Source organism: Balaenoptera ricei, chromosome 14 (assembly GCF_028023285.1).
Source record: "Balaenoptera ricei isolate mBalRic1 chromosome 14, mBalRic1.hap2, whole genome shotgun sequence".
Lineage (NCBI taxonomy): Eukaryota > Metazoa > Chordata > Mammalia > Artiodactyla > Balaenopteridae > Balaenoptera > Balaenoptera ricei.
This window is the reverse complement of record NC_082652.1, coordinates 27,381,020-27,402,167: the sequence shown is the minus strand read 5'-3', so window position 1 is coordinate 27,402,167 and position 21,148 is coordinate 27,381,020. Positions and strand designations below refer to the sequence as shown.

At 54.6% G+C, this 21,148-nt stretch overlaps 1 protein-coding gene and 1 pseudogene across 3 annotated transcripts in view; both read left to right on the top strand.

Moving 5' to 3' along the window:
* DGCR2 (DiGeorge syndrome critical region gene 2) overlaps window positions 1–16,808 on the top strand; it is a 70,700-nt gene extending 53,892 nt beyond the window's left edge. For all 3 annotated transcript variants that reach the window (XM_059895708.1, XM_059895706.1, XM_059895707.1), the window contains 4 exons: window positions 6,275–6,478; window positions 11,744–11,896; window positions 12,598–12,834; window positions 14,105–16,808. In XM_059895708.1, coding sequence (XP_059751691.1) covers window positions 6,275–6,478; window positions 11,744–11,896; window positions 12,598–12,834; window positions 14,105–14,361 — 851 coding nt within the window. In that variant the 3' untranslated portion in view covers window positions 14,362–16,808. The remainder of the gene's footprint in view (window positions 1–6,274; window positions 6,479–11,743; window positions 11,897–12,597; window positions 12,835–14,104) is intronic.
* Window positions 16,809–16,903: 95 nt separating this feature from the next.
* On the top strand, window positions 16,904–20,639 carry LOC132348252 (carbonic anhydrase 15-like; annotated as a pseudogene).
* Window positions 20,640–21,148: the final 509 nt, after the last annotated feature.

The following is a 21,148-nucleotide window of genomic DNA, read 5'->3' as shown; positions in this document are numbered from 1 at the left end:
CCAGCAAGGGACTTTTCAGTGGTGCCCTGATGGCTCCAGGTGTGCTCGGATTGGATGTGGTTGGTGTGGGAAGCTGGAGGTGGGCTGGCTGGAAGCCAGCCCATCCCTAACCACTTACAACCACTAACATTTCTAAAGTTTTTTCATTTCAATAGTGTTGTATAAATTGAACCATATTGCTATGCATCCTTTTGGGATTGGCTCTTTACCCAGCACAGTTCCAAGTTGTTACACGTGTGTCTTGTCAGTACTTTGTTCCTTTTTATTGCTGAGTAGCATTTAACCAGTCACTAACCTGTTGAAGGACAGCTGAGCCGATTCCAGTTTTTGACTGTTACAGTTAAAGCTGCCATAAACATGTGCACACAGGTTTTTCTGTGAATGTAAGTTTTCCCTTCTCTGGGATAAATGCACAGGATTGCAGTTGCTGGGTTGTATGGTAGTTGCATGTTTCATTGTTTATGAAACTAGCGAACTTTTTCAGAGTGTTTACATTCCCACCAGCCATGTAAGAGTGACCCAGTTTTCTCCACATCGTGGCCAGCACTTGTGATTTTCACTGTTTTTAATTTTTAGCCATTCTGATAGGTATGTAGTACTATCTCATGGTTTTAATTTGCATTTCCCTGAGGCTAATGATGTTAAACCTTTCCGTGTGCTTATTTGTATATAGTTTCTTTGGTGAAATATCTGTACATGTCATTTGTCCATTTTCTAGTTGGATTGTTTGGTTTTTCTACTGTTGAGTTTTTTTTTTTTTTTAATTTATTTATTTTTTATTTTATTTATTTTTTTGGCTGCATTGGGTCTTCATTGCTGCGCACGGGCTTTCTCTAGTTGCAGCGAGCAGGGACTACTCTTCATTGCGGTGTGTGGGCTTCTCATTGCGGTGGCTTCTCTTGCTGTGGAGCACGGGCTCTAGGCACGTGGGCTTCAGTAGTTGTGGCACGTGGGCTCAGTAGTTGTGGCACACGGGGTCAGTAGTTGCAGCATGCAGGCTCAGTAGTTGTGGCACACGGGCTTAGTTGCTCCACGGCATGTGGGATCTTCCCGGACCAGGGCTCGAACCCATGTCCCTTGCATCGGCAGGTGGATTCTTAACCACTGCGCCACCAGGGAACTCCCTACTGTTGAGTTTTGAGAGTTCTTTATGTACTGTAGGTTCTAGTTCTTTGGCAGATGAGTTTTTTACAGGTATTTTTCCTATTCTATAGCTTGTCTTCATCCTCTTCACATGGGCTTTAACAGAACAAAGGTTTTTAGTTTTGCTGAAGTTCAGTTTAACAATTCTTCCTTCTATGGGTCACTCTTTTGGTGTCAAGTCTGAAAACTCTTTGCCTAGCCTTACATTCTGAAGAGTTTACCTTGTGTTGTGTTCTAAAAGTTTTACAGTTTGTATTTTACATTTGAGTCTGTGATCCATTTTGAGTTAATTTTTTAATAAGGTGTGAGAATTAGGTCAAGCTTCATTTTTTTGCTGTGGATGTCCAGTTGCTCCGGCACTGTTTGTTGAAAAGCTGTCTTGCCTCCATTGCATTTTGTGCCGTTGTCAAAACTTAGTCAAGCATGTTTGTGTGGGTATATTTCTGGGTCTCTATTCTGTTCCATTGAACCTTCTGCATTACCACACTGTCTTGATTACTGTAGCTGTATAATCAGTGTTGAAATCAGGAAGTGGTTCCTCCCACCTTATTCTTCTAGGTCAGGATGGTTTTAGCTGTTCTAGAGCCTGTGCCTTTTCTACCTAAATTTTAGAATAAGCTTATCTGTCTATAAAAACCTTGCTGGGATTTAGATAGGAAGTGCATTAAACCTATAGGTCAATCTGGGGAGATGTACATGTTTACAATGTTGAATCTTCCAATGCACAAACATGGTATGTCTCTCCATTTACTTAGATATTCTTTTATTTCTTTCATGAGCATTATGTATTTTTCAGCAAACAGATCCTCTACATGTGTAAGTATATATCTAAGTAATTCATTTTCTTTGGAGCAGTTGTAAATGTATGTGTTTTAAATTTTGGCTTACATATGTTTATTGTTAGTGTAAAGAAATGTAATTGGTTTTTGTATTTTGATCTTGTATTCTGTGACCTTGCTGAAGTCACTTATTCTAGGAAGTTTTTTGGTAGATTGCTTGGGATTTTCTATATATACAATCATGTTATCTGCAAATAGAGATAGTTTTATTTCTTTCTTCTAAATCTCTGTGTCTTTTACTTGTTTATCTTGCCTTACTGCAATGCCTAAAACTCCCAGCACTGTGTCGAATAAGAATGATGAGAACAGGTATCCTGATCTTATGGGCAATGTATTCACTCCTTTTACCATTAAGTATCATATTAGCTATAGGTATTTTGGGCAGGTATTTTTTATCAAGTTGAAGTTTCCCTTTATTCCTAACTTGCTAAGAGTTTTTATAAATATTAGATTTTGTCAAATGCTTTTTCTGCATCATTTTTATGAACATATGGTATTTCTTCCTTAGCTTATCGAGATGGTGGAGTACGTTGATTTTTTAATTTTTAAATTTTTATAAATTTATTTTATTTTATTTATTTTTGGCTACGTTGGGTCTTTGTTGCTTTGCGCGGGCTTTCTCTAGTTGCAGCGTGCAGGGGCTACCCTTCGTTGTGGTGTGCGGGTTTCTCATTGCGGTGGCTCCCCTTTGCAGTGGCTTCTCTTGTTGCGGAGCATGGGCTCTAGGTGCGCGGGCTTCAGTAGTTGTGGCTCGTGGATTGTAGAGCACAGGCTCAGTAGTTGTGGCACACGGGCTTAGTTGCTCCACAGCATGTGGGATCTTCCCAGACCAGGGATCGAACCCGGTGTCCCCTACATTGGCAGGCAGACTCTTAACCACTGCGCCACCAGGGAAGTCCCTGATTTTTTTAATATTAAACCAGATTTACATTTCTGGAATAAATCCCACTTGGTCATAGTATATAATTCATTGAGTACAATGTTGAATTTGGTTTGCTAATATTTTACTGAGGATTTTTACATTTAAGTCCATGAGAAATATTGGTCTGTAGTTTTCTTTTTTTGTACTGTACAGTTTTGGTATCAGGGTAACACTGACCTCACAAAATGAGTTGAGAAATGTTCCACCCTCTTCTGTTTTCTGGAAAAGATTATATAGAATTGGTGTTAATTTTCAAATATTTGGTAGACTTCTCCAGTAAAACCATTTGGGGACAGCTTTTTAATTATGAATTCAATTTGTTTAATGGTTATAGGACTATCAAGATTATCTTATTTCCTCTTCGGTGAGTTTTTGATAGTTTGTGGTTTTCAAATAATTGAGCCATTTCTTCTCTAAGCTTTTGGATTCATGAGCATTATGAAATAATAACAGTTACACAGGCTGTCCTTTTGACATGTCTGCATCATTCTTTGAGCATTTCCAAGTTCATCTTGTACTCTCTGGAATCATCCTTGGAGGACCTGAGCACTAGTTAATGCTCATTGCTTTTATGCCCTTTCAATGGACAGAGCTAAGACGTGTGTGTGTGTGTGCACGTGCGAGTGCGTGTGTGTGTGTATACATGTGAGATTTTTAATACTGATTTAGTTCCTTTAATGGCTATAGGCGTATTCACATCTCCTAGTTTTCTTGAGTCAGTTTCGGTAAGTCATGTGTATCTAGGGCATTGCTCATGTAATCTAATCTAAATAATAGCTTATGATTTTTTTGAAGCATTTGTATGTCTGTCATTGGGCTCTCCTTTTGTTTCCTGATATCATTTACGTACTCTTCCTTTTTTCTTGATCAGTCTCACTGGAGGTTTGCCTCTTTGATTCATCTTTATGAACTCCCAGCCACAGGGTTTTTATACATCTGGTAGCTCAGGCTTGTTGGTGCTCTTGCTAAGATCTTTTTTGGCTGCATGATACATCAATTTTTGAAAGAGACATGTTATAATCTCTCACTATGGATGTTGATTCATCCATTTTTCCTTGATACTCTCTAATTTTAGCTTTATCTTTCTTGAGACCATGTTGTTGGGGACATAAGCCATTATAATTATTATATCTTCCTGGTGAGTTGAACCTTTCAATCATTAATTGAACCTCTTTTTTACCCATAGTAGTTTGTTTGTTTTACTTAAAGTCTCCTTCTTTTCCAGTGGTAGCTGTAAAATGGTGTTCCCCTGACCCCTCCTCAGGCTTGATTAATTTGCTATAACAGCTCACAGAACTCAGGAAACCTATCTACCCACTAGATTACTGATTTATTGTGATGAGGAGACACATAAGGCGAGGTCCCCAGTGAAGGAGCTCTGTTCTTGGGGAGCTTGGTGCCCAGCACAGCGGCCCACAGAAACGGTCTGGTTCCATGCCATGGAAGCTTTCCAAAAAGGGCCAAAAAGCTGTCCTTTTGGGTTTTTATGGAGGCTTCATTATATAGGCATGATTGATTAAATCGTTGGCCGTTGGTGATTGATTCAACCTCCACCCGCCCCTACCCACCCCTTCCCCAGAAATCAAGGGATGGGAACCAAAAGTTCCAACCCTCTGATCACAGGGTTGGTCCTCCTGGCAACCAGCTTCCAAAAGTCGCTTCATCACAGAACAAAAGACTCCTGTATCACTCTCTGCACTTAGGAAATTCCAAGCATTTGTGAGCCAGGAACTATGGGCGAAGACCAAATGTATATGAGAAGTGTATGTTGGTCATCTGAATGACCAAATATATGCTTCTTCTAAATCACACTGTCACATACTTCTGTGAAACTCCGTTCTCTTTACCTCTCTTTGCAGCATGAGTACTGCATACATCAGATCTTTTAACGTTAAAAACCCAACACTACACAGTTGTAATTGCTTTACCGTCTGCAGCCGTTTCCTTTGCCCAGTGCAGCTTTGCTTCCACGTACCTCTTTCACTGTCACTGGCACATACATTCCAGGTATATTACCTTTCCATATGTTATGGGCCCAACACTACACTATAGATATATTATTTTATACATTTGCCTTTTAATTAAGTTGAGAGAATAAAGGAGGAAAAATACGCATTTATACTGTCTTATAATTACATAATTGCCTTTTCTAGCACTTTTTGGTTTTTTGTATGGATTTAGATTATTCTCTGAGGGTCACCTGCTTTTTGGCGCAGAGCTTCCTTTGGTGTTTCTTATCCTGGGAGTCGGAAAGCACAAGTTCTCTCAGGTTTTGTTTACCCGGGAAAGTCTTCATATTTGAAAGGCAGCTTTGCTGGATGGAGAACTCTTGGTTGACAGCTTTTCCTCTGAGCACTTAGAATTCATTATCCCACCGCTTTCTGGCCTCTTGGCAGTAAATCTTACTGGGGTTCACAATAAGTATTGTGTCATTTTTCTTGCTCTTTTTAAGATTTCCGCCCTCTCTGACTTCCCGCTTTCTCCCTGTGCCGTGTCTGATGTGTTAGTTCTTTGTGTTTATCCTACTTGAAGTCCATTGAGCTTCCTAGATGTGCAGAATTTCGCTTTGCAGTGAATGTGGGCATCTTTGTCCGTTGTGTCTCCAGATGGTTTTCCTGCATCTCCAAGGGCTCTGCTCATTTTCTTCATCCTTCCTCCCTCTGTTCGAGCAGGAACAGTTTTATGTAAGTTTCTTGCCCTGCACGCTCCTGATTACATGGGTTACACAGATTTGACTCCAGTCAAGTGTGGCACAGACCCAAGGTGTGGCGTCTTCTGCGAGTTTTCCTAGATGTCCCTACCCCACTGAGAGACCAGAACATCTCCTTCTCATGTCCCCGAGGAGAACCACGCCTCCGCCTCAGCCCTCATGCCCAGCATTGGGCGTGTCTCCTAGCCGCTTGAGGGCCTGCGCCTTCACCCCCTCTTGTCTCGCACCAGCAGTTCTTCCTCCTCTGGTCCCAGTCGGCTTTGCACGAATTCACTGTGTGTCTCAGGTCCAGTGGAACGTCTCCCAAGGCTCATTTGAGATACATTCTGATGCTAAAAGGGCTGGTACTCGTGACATCTGCATTTTATAATGGAGGGAATCTCATATGTAATGTGCTTAGGCACTTGAAAGCAAGCGCTTCTCCCCAGGCTCTCTGTCCCTGCTGTCTGCTCGTGGCCAGGTATGCTGAGCAGCGTGTTGTCCTGACAGTGTGTCAGGCGGCCTCTCAGCCCCTCCCTGTGACCATGGGCAGACCCACCACCCTGGAAGGGGCTGCTCCAGGTCCATCTTGCCAACTCCTCTGCTGTCATGCTGACCCAGGCCCGGGTGGGGAGTCAGGGCTCCTCTGGCTGGTGACCCACATACCTCTTCCTATTGCAGGTCAGACGTGTGTCGACATCAAGGACAACGTTGTGGATGAAGGGTTCTACTTCACCCCCAAAGGAGACGACCCGTGCCTGAGCTGCACCTGTCACAGAGGGGAGCCCGAGATGTGCGTAGCTGCCCTGTGCGAGCGTCCCCAGGGCTGCCAGCAGTACCGCAAGGACCCTAAGGAGTGCTGCAAGTTCATGTGCCTGGACCCAGGTGAGATGGCGAGCTTGGCCTTGCGTGGGGGTGCGTGTTCACACGGCAGCTGTGACCAAGGGCTGCAGGCCTGTCTCCTCTCCTGGTAACACTCAGAACTGGCTTCCATCGTGGTCCCCATTGGAGCTCTTCCTGTTTCTGAGTGTGGTGACGTGGAAGGTGATGACAGTTTCTGTTGCTTGCCATTGTCAGTCTTTACTGTTAGAATCTTTAAGAAAAAGATTAAATATTACCCACAGTTTTGACATAAAACTCCTCCCCGCTCGGTGGTGACTCACGGTGGACGCCAGGGGCCATGTGGTCTCTGGGTGACCCTCCTCCTTCCACTTCTGATAAAAGAGCAGCGGGTGGGACTGTCCTTTCAGCCTTTAGCACAGCAACTCATGCAGCTGATTGTTCTCCACGCCAGAACAGCTGGCATCTCCCTGTGAATTTAGGACCTCAAGAGAAACGTAAATCAGAAGCATGAATTTCAGTATGAGCGACACGGGCTTGTGGGCCCCACAGCGGACGGCTTGGGCAGGGCCCATGGAGGGAAGCTGGAGCCGCATGTGAGGGCCACACACCGAGAGCCGTCCTGCTCCCCAGGGCCATCAGGGGAAGCCAGACAGCGTCAGGCTGGCTGAGGCTCGGCAGGCGGGTGCTCTGGCGTGTATCCCAAACCCGTGTGGCTGGCTGTGGTGCATGCAGAGGCCATGTTTGCGAGGAGCCAGCAGGGGACATGGAGCTGGGGCGCGCTCAGGCCTCCCCGTCCCACAGGGTAGATTTTACCCACTACTGAAGGGCACGTGCCTGCAGACGTCTGACAAGCCAGTTGGGTGCCTGCCAGGTCTCCTGCGCCCCAGCCACATCACTCCAGCCTCCAGCTTACTCACCTTCGACGGGAGTCAAATGCTGGCTTTCACAAGTCTCTTCACCTGGATTCCTGGTTCCATTTCTCAGGAGTTGACTTCTGCTGCCTTGACTCTCTGTCCAGGCTCTGTAAGAATGACCAGACATATACAAGGGTGACTCATCTGTGGGCATGCATGGCCCATGGAGCCCACCCAGCTCTGAGGACTTCTCAGCAGACCACGGCCTTCAGGGCATCTGGGCAGGATCAGAGCTGCCACAGGCCTCTCTCCAGTGCAGCCAGAACAGCCCAGTCAGGGCCTCACCCTGCCCCACACTGTGGCCTTGCTTCTGCAGCCTTCTGACTGCCTCCCAGGCCAAGCATCCTCTCCTGGGAACTGCCCACACTGCACGAAGGAAAGAGACACCAGGAAAATATCTCCTTCAACAAGGCTAGGACGTCTGCTCTCACCACCATGTTTGGGGTTGTATGGGAGGTCAAGGGCAATGTCAGAAAAGGCATCCAGACCAGAAGGGACGAAATGGAATCATTTCTTGTTGTAGATGATCTGATTGTCTGTGTAGAAAATCCCAGAGGATCTACAAGAATGTTACTAGAATTAATAAATGTGTTTAGTTTAGCAAGGTCTCCAGATACAAGGTCAATATGCAAAAATCCATTATGTTTATATATACTACCTGTAAAAAGTTGGAAATTGAAATTTTTAAGAAAAGTACCATTTATAGTAGCACCAAAAACCATGAAATACTTAGGTACAAATCTTACAAAATATGCACACCGTCTGTATGCTACAAATCGTTAAGACACTGATGAAAGAAATCAAGGGCATAAATAAAAGGAAAGGTATACCATGTTCATGGATCAGAAGACTCAATATCACTAAGAGGTTAATTCTCCCCAAATTATCTATAGATTCTGTACAGCACCAACCAAAATTCCAGCAGAGTTTTTTATATACATTAACAAGCTGATTCTAAAATTCATGTGGAAAGGCAAAGGAATTAGAATAGCCAAACCAGTTTTTAAAAATTAGAACAAAGTTGGAGGATTCATGACACCAGATATAAAACTTACTATATAGTCATAGTAAGCAAAACAGAGTGATTTTTTAGCAAAAGAATGGACACATAGATCAGTGGAACAGAATAGAGAGTCTAGAAATAGTCTACACTTATGTGGTCAACTGCTGTTTAGCCAAGGTACAAAGACAATTCAATGAAGAAAGGATAGTCTTTCAACAAATGGAGCTGGAACAATTGGACATCCATAAGCAAAACAAAAAAATTAACCTTACACTACACTTCTTGCAAAATGGTCATACACCTATGTAAAACTTTAAATTATAAAATTTCTAGAAGAAAACATATGTTCTTTTATTTTTAATTTTTATTGGGGTATAGTTGATTTACAATGTTTTAGTTTCAGGTATACAGCAAAGTGAATCAGTTAGACATATACGTATATCCACTCTTTTTTTAGATTCTTTTCCCATATAGGCCATTACAGAGTACTGAGTAGAGTTCCCTGTGCTACACAGTAGGGTCTTATTAGTTATCTATTTTATATATAGAGTAGTGTGTATATGTCAATCCCAACCTCCCAATTTATCCCTCCCCCCCAACATATGTTCTTTTAAAATTAAGCCTTTTAAAAGAAAACAGGAGAAAAATCTTTGTGACCTTGGGATACGCAACATTTTTAGATCAAAAGCATGGTCCACAAAAGAAACATTGATAAATTAGACTTCATCAAAATTGAAAACTTCTGCTCATTGAAAGACCCTTAAAGAAATGAAAAGATAAACCACCAACAGAGAAACACAAATCGGACAAAGGTCTTGTATTCAGAGTATTTAAAGAACTCTTAAAACTCAGTAAGAAAACAAACCACCCTGTTAAAAAATGGGCAGAGGCTCACTTGACCAGAGCAGATGCACGAAGTCAGCCAAGCACCTGAAAAGATGTTCAACGGTCATTCGGCTCATTCAGGAATCAAATGGACGCTGAGCAACGGCCTTTCCTTCTGTCCTGCGCTGGTGCCCGGGCTTGGGGCCGAGAGGTGAGGTGCTGGCCATGCACCAGCCGGTAGCAGAGCCTGCATCAGGGACCAGGCACCCGCCTCCGATTCCTGCTGAGCTTCGGCTCCACCTGCTTCCTCTGCAGAGACTGGATGCTGTTGTTGGCACCGAGCCCGGTGGGGCACCAAGCTCCTGGTGGTGGCCTGGGGAGGCCTGGGCAGGCTCAGGCATCAGACCAAGGGTCAGGCCAGCGACCTCCGGGGCCCCTTCCATTCAGCAGTGTCTGCCGCAGCAGGATGTGTCTTCTGTCGGGGCCCAGGGCTGGCCAGGGACCTGCAGCCTGGACCACAGCAGGCAGCCCCGCCTGGCACTGTCCGGACCCCATGGAGGGACCTGCCATGTTGGGGGCCCCCGGGGGCCCCTGGCTGGCCTCTGACCCCTGGGACAGTACTCTTTTCTTCATGTCTGACTGCTGGTGCCTCTTCCTGGTGAGTACCATGGATGATGGGGACCTTGGCCATGTCCTTGGGCTTATTTTAGGACTGAGCAGGAATTAGTCATTGCAGAGGCCCGCTGCTTTAGGTAACCCCCCACCCTGGGGTCTCTGAGCTGGCCGCCAGTTAACAGACATGTCAACAGCCCCCTGGGCTGACAGACCTCCTCCCGGACGGGGATGAAATGTTCCCTTGAGACCGGCATCAGAACAGCAGCTAATTGGTGAGAGGATGTTTCCTTTCACACATTTACTCCAGTGTTGTCAGCAGTAAATGCAACTTTGGGGGAAGCTTTCTGGCCCCATGGGAGGAGGGCCAGTGTGAGCCTGGCCATCCAATTGGCACCTGTGTTGGCTGTGAAGTGTCTCCTCAGGGCTGGCGGTTGGGGACTTGCCCATGTGGCTGTTGCAGAGGTGGGAGTGGACACAGAGGCTCCCATGGCTCAGGTCACTCCTGCCCCGTGAAGCTCCCTGGCTTCCACGCTGCGTCTGGAGGCAGGTGTTCCCAGATCCCCCGGGTTCCGATTCTGTGACTCGGCAGAAGTGGCAACCTCACGCAAGCGAGAGCCCTGGGAATGCCCGACACCGTTCTCTCCCTCTCTGCCTCGCACCAGCACCTCTCCTAGCAGCTCCCAACAAGCCTGGTGTGCGCCGGGCAGGGCAGGTCAGACCCTGAGCTAGTGGCTAGCGGGATGTTGAGTTGCATCCCCGGCCTCTGCCCACCAGGTGCCAGAAGTGCCTCCCCCGCCTGCTGTTGGGGACCACCAAAGGTATCACCAGAAGCTGCCAGTGTCCCCGGGAGTGCAGAGTCACCCTGGTGAGGCCCCTGGACACGTGCGGTCAGAGGCACGGGGCCCTTAGCAGAGCACCCTGCAGCTGCGGCCTCCACAAGCAGAGGACTTTGGGACGCTTGGCTGGCGGGGCGGGGTTGGTGCTCACCATAGAGCTGCTGCCCAGGCCCTAGGCCCCCACCGCCCCTGCCCAAGATATCCGGGTGCAGGCCCGACTCTGGCCCCCCGAGGAAGCTGCTGCAGGACCCTGGGCCTCCACCACGGAGCTGGCCCAGAGCAGGCCCTGCCCAGCCTTACTCGGGCGGGCGCTATGACCCGATGGGGAGAGGAGCGTGAGTTGCGGGGGGGGGAGGTTCCCGTGTGAAGACTTCCTCCCTGGGTGCCCCCTCTCCATCCTGCGAGACCGTGAGTGCGCAGTCGAGTCCCTGGTGGTGGCCCCCAGGCTCCCCACCCACAGAGAGGGCGGACAGGAGGGTGGGCGTGGGGAGGTCAGGAATCAGAACAGCCAACGCATGTATGTTTAGCTGAATCACTGTGTTGTACACCTGAAACTAACACAACATTGTTAATCAACTGTACTCCAATATAAAATAAAAAGGTAAAAAAAATGAATCAGAACAGACACTGACAGGGCTGAGGGTAGACAGGGGCTGTAAACAGGGACTCTGGGGTCCAGAGGAAGCTGCACCTGCATCCTCTCCTGATCACCTGTGGGGTCCAGGTGACCCCAGCCTCCACATGTGAGCACTGCTGGGTGTAGGGGCGGGGCAGAGAGCTCTGGGCCCCCCGTAGGACTGAAGCCAAGCTCTGAACTCAGGCCACTGACACAGCCCTGCTGACCTCAGCTCCCCTGCATCAGGGAGGACCTGGGTGCTGCGGCCGGATGCGCAGTCCTGCTCAGCACCCCGTCCAGCCCCGAGTGGCTTCCGGGGCTCAACCCCAGCGATGGGGGCAGGTGGGGAATGGGGTGGGGACAGAGCCTTCAGGAGGGGCTGAGGTCGGGCTGCGGCGTCCTGGTGGCTGTGTGCGGGGCCTGGTGCTGGAGGGGCAGGAGGTACACTGCCTGGGGGGCAAACCCCCCTCCTGAGAGCAGCTCTCCCCGTCCGCACAGACGGCAGCAGCCTGCTGGACTCCATGGCCAGCGGGATGCGTCTGATTGTGAGCTGCGTGTCCTCCTTCCTCATCCTGTCGCTGCTGCTCTTCATGGTCCATCGGCTGCGCCAGAGGCGCCGGGAGCGCATTGAGTCCCTGATTGGAGCAAACCGTGAGTGCCCAGCCCTGCCGCCCACAGCGGCTCAGCCGCGGTCCCAGGGCAGGGAGGAGGAAGACAGGGCTGCCCGGCAGCTGTGCCCTGCCCGCTCCTGCTCCCACTCCCGGGCTGAGCCACACGAGTGTGGTGGGAGGGGCGCCAGCCCTGGCCCCCCAGGGTGTGTGGGCACCTGCCGGGGCAGCCTGCCCAGTAAAGACCTTGGACACCCGTGGCTGGTGGCAGCTTAGGGAGCATGGCCCACCCTCCTCAGCCCACGTTCTCTGCCACAGCCAGTGCCTGCGTAGAGTTTCTGAGATTCCCCCTTGTCTCAGTGAGCAAGCCAGGAGGCTTCCCAGCCCCTGTGGGGAGGCGGGCTGAGGATCATGGTGATGAGAGACCACAGCTGCTGTGTTAGGGCCCCAGGGCCTCCGAGGGCACATGTGTCAGGTCTGAAGGCCCCACGTCACGGTGCGCCCTCCTGGAGATGGAGCTGCAGGGTGGGCAGCACGCCGAGGCCGTCGCGGGTCAGGCCCAGATGCTCTGAGAGCCCAGTTTCCGCGGGCCGGAGCTGTTGGGTGGGGCTCCCAGTGTGGATGGCAGGTAGCAGCTGGACACAGGCGTGTGACTGTCGGAGTGTGTGGTGCCCTGGGCCTGGACGTGGCAGGTCCAGCCCAGGAGTGACGGCTCCGTGCTTGTTTCTCTCTCCGACTGCCCAGTGCACCACTTCAACCTTGGCCGAAGGATCCCTGGCTTTGATTATGGCCCAGATGGGTTCGGCACAGGCCTCACACCGCTGCACCTCTCCGACGATGGGGAAGGCGGTACTTTCCATTTCCATGACCCTCCCCCTCCCTACACCGCGTACAAGTACCCGGACATCGACCAACCCGATGACCCGCCGCCACCCTACGAGGCCTCCATCAACCCGGAAAGCATGTTCTACGACCCTGCAGGTGACCCCCAGGGCAAGGGAGCCGTGGGTCACAACCAGCCGGCATGCGGGCCAAGGCCCTGTGGCCCCCCAACTTCTGCCCAGCCTTCTGCTTTCGCTTTGGTTTTCCCTTTAAGATGGTCCCACCGTCTGGGGTGGGCACACTCTTCCCAGGGTTGCAGATGGCCACTGGCAGTGGTCTCCCTGCCCCTGCCTCCCTCCCGGGAACTCCTGTTAGTGAGCAGCCCTCGGGGCCCCCTCAGCAGGGCCCTGTGGGGAGCGGGGTGCCCGGACGCTGGGCTGTCAGGCATGGTGCACGTGTGGTGAGCTGAGGAGACACCCCCTCGGCATGCCCTCCTGTCCAGCGGTCACTTGAGTCTGTTGTTCATCTGATACTGTGGAAAATCATTCCTCACAGGCAAAGCAGAAAGAACAGCAGGTGTCCTGCCCATGGCCCGACCTGTCCCTGTCCCTGGTGTGCACGCAGGTGTCCCATCCCGATTCCCTGTGTGTTAAACACACATGCACACATGTAACACAGCAGGCTGGGCTTTGCAAGGCTGGCACTGCTGTGTTCTTGGTCTGTTCCATCAGTTAGTCCCGTCCTTTGTGGTCTGCACAGGCAGGAAAGCCTTGGATTTGACCTCTGTCCTTGGGACACTTGATTGTCACAATATGCTATCCAGGGGGCCAGGGTGGGTAGGACGAGGGATGCTTCTGGGGGAGCGAGTCCCAGATGCCTCCGTAGACCAGGCTGCAGGGGAGCAAATGCTCCCCGGGGCAGGACGGCAGGACTGCTGGGCCGGGGGTGTTGGCCAGGGGAACGGCGGTGCTGGGTCCTTGAGCCCTGAGCTTTCAGAGAGCATCTGCGGGAATAAGGAGGGGCTGCCACCAGGTCTCCCTCAGACCAGGGTGTTCTGCAGACCCCAGACAGTTGGCTGGGCTGCCTGCTCTGGCCCATCTCCCGCACTTGCCCCCGTGTTCCAGCCCATGTGTAACACATGTGAGCCCTGCCTGGACCCCCAGAGTCTGAGAGGGTTTCCCCCTCCCCTCCCTTTGATCTGCTGACTCAGTCAAAGCGTGTCCCCTACGCACACATCATGCTTTGCTCACGGCTGTACCCCTGCTCCAGCCCCACGCAGCCCACTGCATGGCAAAGGTACGGGGTGAGCACGGTGGAGCCCTGTGGGGCAGGCTGTCCCCTGCCCGGTGGTGTTGGTGGGAGCAGGCAAGCAGGAAGAGCATACCCTGAGCCGGGACCACCCCCTGCTGACCCCCATCTCCTCCCACAGATGATGACGCCTTTGAGCCAGCAGAGGCCGCCCCACCGACCACAGGGGATGGTGGTGGTGAGGGTGCAGCACCCCGGCGCCTGGAGCAGCCCCTGCCCACCCCCAGGGCCTCTCTGGCCGAACTGGAAGACTCAGCCGACAGCAGCAGTGTCCTCCTCGTGCCCCCTGACCCTGCCCAGAGTGGCAGTGCCCTGGCCACAGAGGCGCTGCCGGGGGGCGGCCGCCACAGCCGAAGTTCCCTCAATACCGTGGTGTAGAGGACGGCGGGCCCGCAGCCCAAATGGGCAGGGAGCACCTGTTTGCTATCGAGAAAAACGCTGATCCCCTTGGGAGACTTGAGGGGCCCTTGAGTGAGCCTGGACCCAGCTGCACAGCTGCACCCCTGACGGCGGGCACACAGACACTGCGCCAGCCCCCAGAGCGCCAGCACCTGCCCGAGGGTCCTTGGGGGCTTCAAACACACGCGTAGCTTTGGGTCACTTTTTCTTTTTAAACGGCAGAAGGATGACAGAGTTCATGAGACCAGACGTGTCAGGAGCAGGGAACAAAGGAGGCGCCATACGATCTAGCGGGGCTGGACACTCCAGCTCTGGTGGGCTTGCTTGCTGCCACTCGCCCTCCAGAGGAGCCCGGGCTGCCGTGCGCGCCTTGCCAGCCGCCACTCAAGAAGGCGTGCCCGGGTGGCAGGTGTCTAAGGACTGTCAGTGCAGTCGAGACAGATGGCCTTGGAGGTTGTTGCCACAAGGGCTGCTCTGGGGGTGGTCCCCCAGGTCCAGTTGTGAACATCCCGCTGTGGGGGCTGGGGGCTGGCCTGGTGCCCGAGGCCCTGAGGAGGACAGCTGGGAAGGAGGCTGGACTCTGTACTGTCTTTCCAGCTGGGCTCCGTGAAGCCCAGTTCCACACCAGGAGGCCTGGGCCCCACCCCAACCATTTTCTCCCCAGCATCGCAATGCGTGGCCCACCCTGGGCAGCTCTGGGGTCGGGCTGGGGCCTTTAGCCATGCATGAGTGTCCTGGCCCTGGATCCGCCACCGGGGCTGGCTCCTGCCTGCTACCCTCTGGAGCCCCCACTCCTGCTGAATTTGCCCCTGGGCCTGGCCTGCCCCCACCCCACCTTGTTTGTGCCATAAGGGTTGTGTCTTTAGGGGGAGGGATGGCTGAAATTCACATCCTGGGCTGTCCACCTCCCGGAAGTCCACTTGCTGCCCACCACCACCACCCCTGGAGCCACGTGCCCGGTGGCCACATGCCACCTTCCTGTCCCCAGCAGCAAGGTGCTGGGTGTCCTACCCTGGGGGGCCTTTGACTGAGGGTCACTGTTGCCTGTTTCTGGGCAGTGGTCTTGTCTCCTGACACGGGGTTTTAGCATTTCTGAGGTTTGGAGGTTAAGCGGGTTTTGTGCGATTTTTAGCACATTCATATCTTTTCTATGTTGAATGTCTGGATCTTTTCTTTGTTGTGTGCATGTGTATCTGTGTGCGTATGTGTGTGTATGTGTCTAAGTGTTTGCAGGTGGTGGCGGTACAGGGGGACTCAGGCCTGGGGCCCCCATTTCCAGGGCCAGCCATGGCGTGCTGGGCGGCCCCGAGGCGTGGCCCTCAGCTGAGAGCAGAGAGCCCTTCCCTGGCCCCTCGCGCCCTCCCAGACCAGCAGTGAGTGGGGGATGACTTGAAGTGGGTGCTCTGTGGTGACAGGCCTCGCTGGCACAGTCTATTTCTGGACACATTCTCAGAGTCTCTCATTGGGGACCGTTTTGTTCTTCCCTGGGCAGCATGAGCTTCTCAAGTTGCCCACAGACCGGGGCTCGGCCCACAGGAGCCAGAGTGCTGCAGGCAGCCCCACACGGGCAGGCTGCGTGCTGAGCAGGCCTGCACTCCCCCTGCCAAGGGCTGGGACTGGAGAGTGGCTGCACTGGCTGCTGAAGACAAAGCAGAAAGCGTGTCCTGCCTCCACTGTGTTCTGGGCACAGAGCAGCTGTCACAGGCCTTGTTGGTGCTAGGTGAGGGTCCTGAGCACTCCTGCTTTGGAGTGGGCTCCCCCGTGGAGCCCCAGAGGGGCCTGGCCCCAACAGCTTAGGGTCCCTCCCAGCCCCCATGTCTCTGGCCCAGGCCTCAGACCCGTGTGTACAGGGCAGGGTGGCTGGCACTAGATGTGTGGGACTGGGGACTTCCTTGGGGACTGAAGGACTGCTGGGCCAGTTGGGCGTGTGGGAGTCACTAAGGAGGTGGCCTGAAGCAGGTCGTGGGGGCCACAGAGGGGGGCCTGCTTCTGGACAGGCCAGGGCTCTGGGGTTGCTCAGCCCACGTGCAGCATTGCTTCAGGCTTTGCCTGCTGCCCGCAGTGTCCCCAGGAGCTAGTGCCCCAGGGGCTGAGCTCCAGTGGGGGTGGGGGTGGGGGAGCAAGGGGAGAGGTGGGGTCGGCCTTCTGCCTAGGCCAACCATCGTGAGATCTGGTTGTGCTCCGTGGTCAGACGAATCCCGACCAGCCCTGGCTGAGAGTCTTGTGCTCCTGTGAGAGCTGCTGGCTGACCTGCTTGGTGGGGGTGGGTGTCTATATGCCATTGTCTCAAGGCCTGTTTATGTTTTCCTTTCACTAAGGGTTTTTAGTTTGGGTTTATTTTGGTTGGGTTGGCAACTAATTCTTTTCTTAAGATGCTGTGAGAACCATTTCATCCGAATGCCAAATAAATTTGTGTTCTGGAAGAAGTGTGGTCCGTCCTCGGTGCGGCCCCAGCTGGAGCAGGAGGCTCCAGCCAAGTTGGGGCCGAGGGACAGGTGCAGAGGTGGCTGCGTGGAGGAGTTGGGCCACCTCTGGAAGCCAGGGCAGGCGTGGGGTTCTGAGATACCTATCCCTTCCGTTCTCTGACCGTGGTCTTTTCAATAATTTCTCAGTTCCTGATGTGAGGAAAGAGGGCGCCCAGGGGACTCAGCCTCGGGTGGGTCCTCGCGCTGGCCGGGCAAGGGGTTGGTTTAGGAAAGGCACTGATGAGGCCCCTGGGGGCTTGGGGAGGCGGCCCTCGGGCCTGAACACCTGCGGGGCGGCGGGCGGTCCGGTCAGCACCGCGGACAGCGCCTTGGGGGGTTCGGGGCGCGGCCCTCGCGCTTGGGAAGGCGCGCCCGCCGAGCGCATTCCGGTGCGTCGTCTTCTCTCTTGGCTACTCGCGGGGCGGGGCTCCTGGTCTCCAGCCTCCATTTCCTCATCTGTAAATGGGCATAGTAATAGCATCCCCCCACCCAGGAATAGTTGGGGGGTGGGGGTTCCGTGAAAGCGTGCAGCTTGGGTCGACGCCGGAGTTTGTGGCTGGCAGCCGTCCCCGCCCCGGGATCGAGTGCCTGGCGAGCTCCAGCTGTCTCCCCACTGGAGGCGCCGCCCCTCCGACCCTCCCCGCGTCTGGAGCCCCCAGGACTCAGCCACGCCCCTAACACCCCGCTGGTAAATTCACCGCCCTCGCTGGCTTCCTCGGCCCGCGTCCTCCGCCACTTACTGCAGCACCATGCGGTCCCCAGACTTGGCGCTCGCCTTCCTCGCCGTGCCGCTGGTGGTGCGCGCCGACTCGGAGGGTGAGCACAGGACCCTGCCTTTCTGCTCTGCCCTACCCTCCCCGGACGCTCCCTCTTCTCCGCTTTAGGCCCTGCCCCTAGTTGGGGGGGGGGCGTCTTTTGGGGAGGAGAGGTTGGAATTGGGGCGACAGGAGAATAGGGTCTGCCTGGCATCCACTGGCCAAAGCCCTGTGCTCCCACCCTTGGACCCCGGCTGGGATGGCGCTCAGGGCCCAGATGGCCTGCGTCAGCCCAGTCCCCTCCCACCGTCTGCAGGTGCCTGGTGCTATGACTCCCAGGACGCAAAGTGTGGTGAGGACAGACTGTTGTGTGAGGCTGTGTGGCATTGGTCTGTGTCCTGTGTCCACTGCACTTCTGTGGTCTCTGCGGGTTTTCTGTCTGTAGTCCTGGGTCGCAGCGATTGGGAGCCCACAGCGTGTGGACTGTCCCCCTGTGTGTGTGTCCGGGTCTGTGGCTGCTGTGCTCTCCAGTCCTGCTGTGTGTGCCAAGCTGCTCACATCAGGTGGGACCCATAAGCGTGCCGTGTGGCCAGCCCACGTGTGAGCAGGTCGTGGAGGTCCCCAAAGTTGGCATGTGACTGGGTGCCAGGAGGCTTTCCCAGGCCCCTTCCCTGTGGAGCAGCTGCCTGTAGGGGCTGTACCTGTGATGGTGTTGCAAACACTATGGCCAGGCCAGGTTTGGGGGGGTGGCAGTTGTGACCCTTCAGGTGGGGGCTCTTCCCTGGGTGTGTGTGGAGGGAGGAGGAGGGCCACCTTTGTGCACCCCCATGTCTCAGCCCCCCTAGAGACCTAGACCTGTTCCCCCAGGCCCCACCCACTGGAAGGAGATGGCCCCAGCCTGTGGGGCCCAGGCCAGTCCCCCATCAACATCGACCTTCACCGGGTCCAGTGGGACCCCACCCTTGGACCTTTCATCTTCCAAGGCTATGACTCAGCACCTCCAGGCCCGTGGACCCTGGAGAATGATGGTCATGCAGGTCAGCACCCTGGGTCAGCCCCCCCCTCCCCCAGACAAGGACAGCAACCCCCTGCACAAGGATCAGGATCCCCACACAGGAGATGAGACACCCTACAGAGACCAAGGACTCCCCACAAGGGTCAGGAACCCCTACAGATGGGTTAAGAGCTTCTACATAAGGATGGGAATGCCCCCACAGGAATCAAAATCTCCATAAATGGCACAGGAAGCTCCACACACAGTGGTCAAGACATCCCCCAATGGAGGTCTGGAACCCCCACATAGAGGTGCCAGGAACCCCCTACCAGTAGCAATCAGCCATTGTCCCCGAGGACCAGAAGTCAGGGCGTACCCAGAGGTCAGAACTTATGGAGTCACCACAACCCCCAACAATCCCATAGCTGAGGTGGATCAGGACCCCCGCCATGGGAGGCCGCCTTCTCCCCTCCGTGCAGGGTCGGGGGTTTCCACTGCAGTCTGTGGAGCCCCACCTGGCCAGCCAGCAGAGGGGCCTGGACACCCAGAGTGTCGTAGTTCCAAAGAGGCCCAGCCGGGGGGCAGACTGGCCTGAGGGGGTACCTTTGCTCGCACCTTGTGCCCTAATGGCACGAGGGCAGCTGAGTGCGGGAAAGAGAGGGTGTCATTTGTTCCCTCCCCCTCAGTGCTCTGCACGGACACTGGTCCACAGAGCCTGCTGGAGATGCAGGGCGCCAGGCTGCCACCACCAGCGTACCGTGCCCTGCAGCTGCACTTCCACTGGCGGGGGCCCGGGGTGAGCAGGCTCAGAGCACAGCCTGGACGGGCAGCACCACCCCATGGAGGTGGGCCTGGTCTTGGGGAGGGGTGGCGGGAGTGCCCCATGGAGGCCAGGGCAGCCTGGTGGGAGTAGCTGGCTACCTCCCATAGTCTGTGTCTCCCCAGATGCACGTGGTCCATATGAACACCCGGTACCAGAGCATAGGGGAGGCCCGAGGTCACCCTGATGGTCTGGCAGTGCTGGCCGTGCTCTTGACGGTGAGGGAGGGGCCGTGTGCCTCCTGGCAGGGAGGGGGGCTGCTGTGTGACAGCCTGCTTTCAAGAAAGGGGGTCCATGGGGGTCTGTAGAGGGGGCAGGTGGCCTGTGTAATCTTGGGTGGGCATTGGGGCCCCTAGAGGCTTTATAGGATGACCGGGTTCTGTGAGGGGGTGTGGCCAGTGAGAAGTCATGGACCTGCAGGGTCAGTGGGGGTGGCCCTCCCCCCAGCAAACCCCCTTCACCTGTCTTCCCACTTAGTCTCCCCTACACCTCCCTCAGTGTTCCCCCCTTTTAAGACCCCCGCTCGAGCCCCTCTCACTTGGAGCCCCCTTCCCAGGATCAGGACTCTGAGAACGCCAACTTTTCGGCCGTCTGTCGGGCCTGAAGAATGTGTCTGCGCACGGTGAGGGGCGCGGTTCCCCGCGGCGGGGGCGGGGCGGCCGGACACCGGGAGGTTGGTTCCAACCCGCCGCCGTCTCTCTCCCAGGGGCCTCCGTGAACCTGGCGTCCACCTTCCCGCTGGCCTCGCTGCTGCTGGGCGCCTCTGGCCTCTCGCGCTTCTACCGCTACGCGGGGTCGCTGACCACGCGGTGCTGCGAGCCCGTGGTGCTCTGGACGGTCTTCGAGGACGCGGTCCCCATCGGGCGCGCGCAGGTACAACCCCCGCCCCTCCCCGCCCCCCCCCACCCCGAGCCAACCCGCCCCGCACTCCCGTGCGCCGCGCCTTGACCGCCTCCGCCCCACACCCTCAGGTGGCCCAGTTCCGGATCGTGGCCCAGGCCGGCCCCCCCCCCCGCCGCTGGCTCCCGCCCCGCGCCGCTCACGGAGGACTTACGGCCGCAGCAGCCTCTCGGCTTACGCAGGGTTGTAGCTTTCCCCAGCGCCTCGGTCCGCGCGGCAGCCCCCACCCCGGCCCGAGGGCACGGGGCTCTCCTGGGCCTGGGGCTCAGCCTGTGGCTCTGACAGGGGCCCTAGGATGTAGACACGACCACCTTCCCGCAATAAACGACTCACAGAGTGACCTTGGCCCCCTGTGGCTGGGGGGAGGGGGGCGGCCTGGGCGCACCGCAGCTCCCACGGAGGCCTCCTGTGCCACCCTTCCCGACCCCACCACAGCCAGTCAGACCCCATCCAGAACCCCAGACCTCCCCAGATCCCTCTCGGGGAGAAGGCACCCCCACTCCCATCCTACACGTTATGCCTGAATCCCCCGATGAGACAGAAGGAGAAACTCCACCTGCTAAAGCCTAAGATTACTATTTTATTTTACAAACGAGCTGGCTGACCACCCCAGACACTGTGTGGTTTAGTGATGCCTCCAGCTGCCATTTCCCAGAGGCCAGGAGGTGAGAAGCTGCTGGATCCCAGCTCTGCAGCACAGAGTGGTGGGTCCTGATGACAGGGACAGTGAGTGAAGGGCTGTCTGTACCAGGTGAGACCCGACCCAGGCGACACTCCGGGAAGGTGGGCTGTGGAGTCTGATGTAGGTTGACACTGGAGAGACACTGCTGTC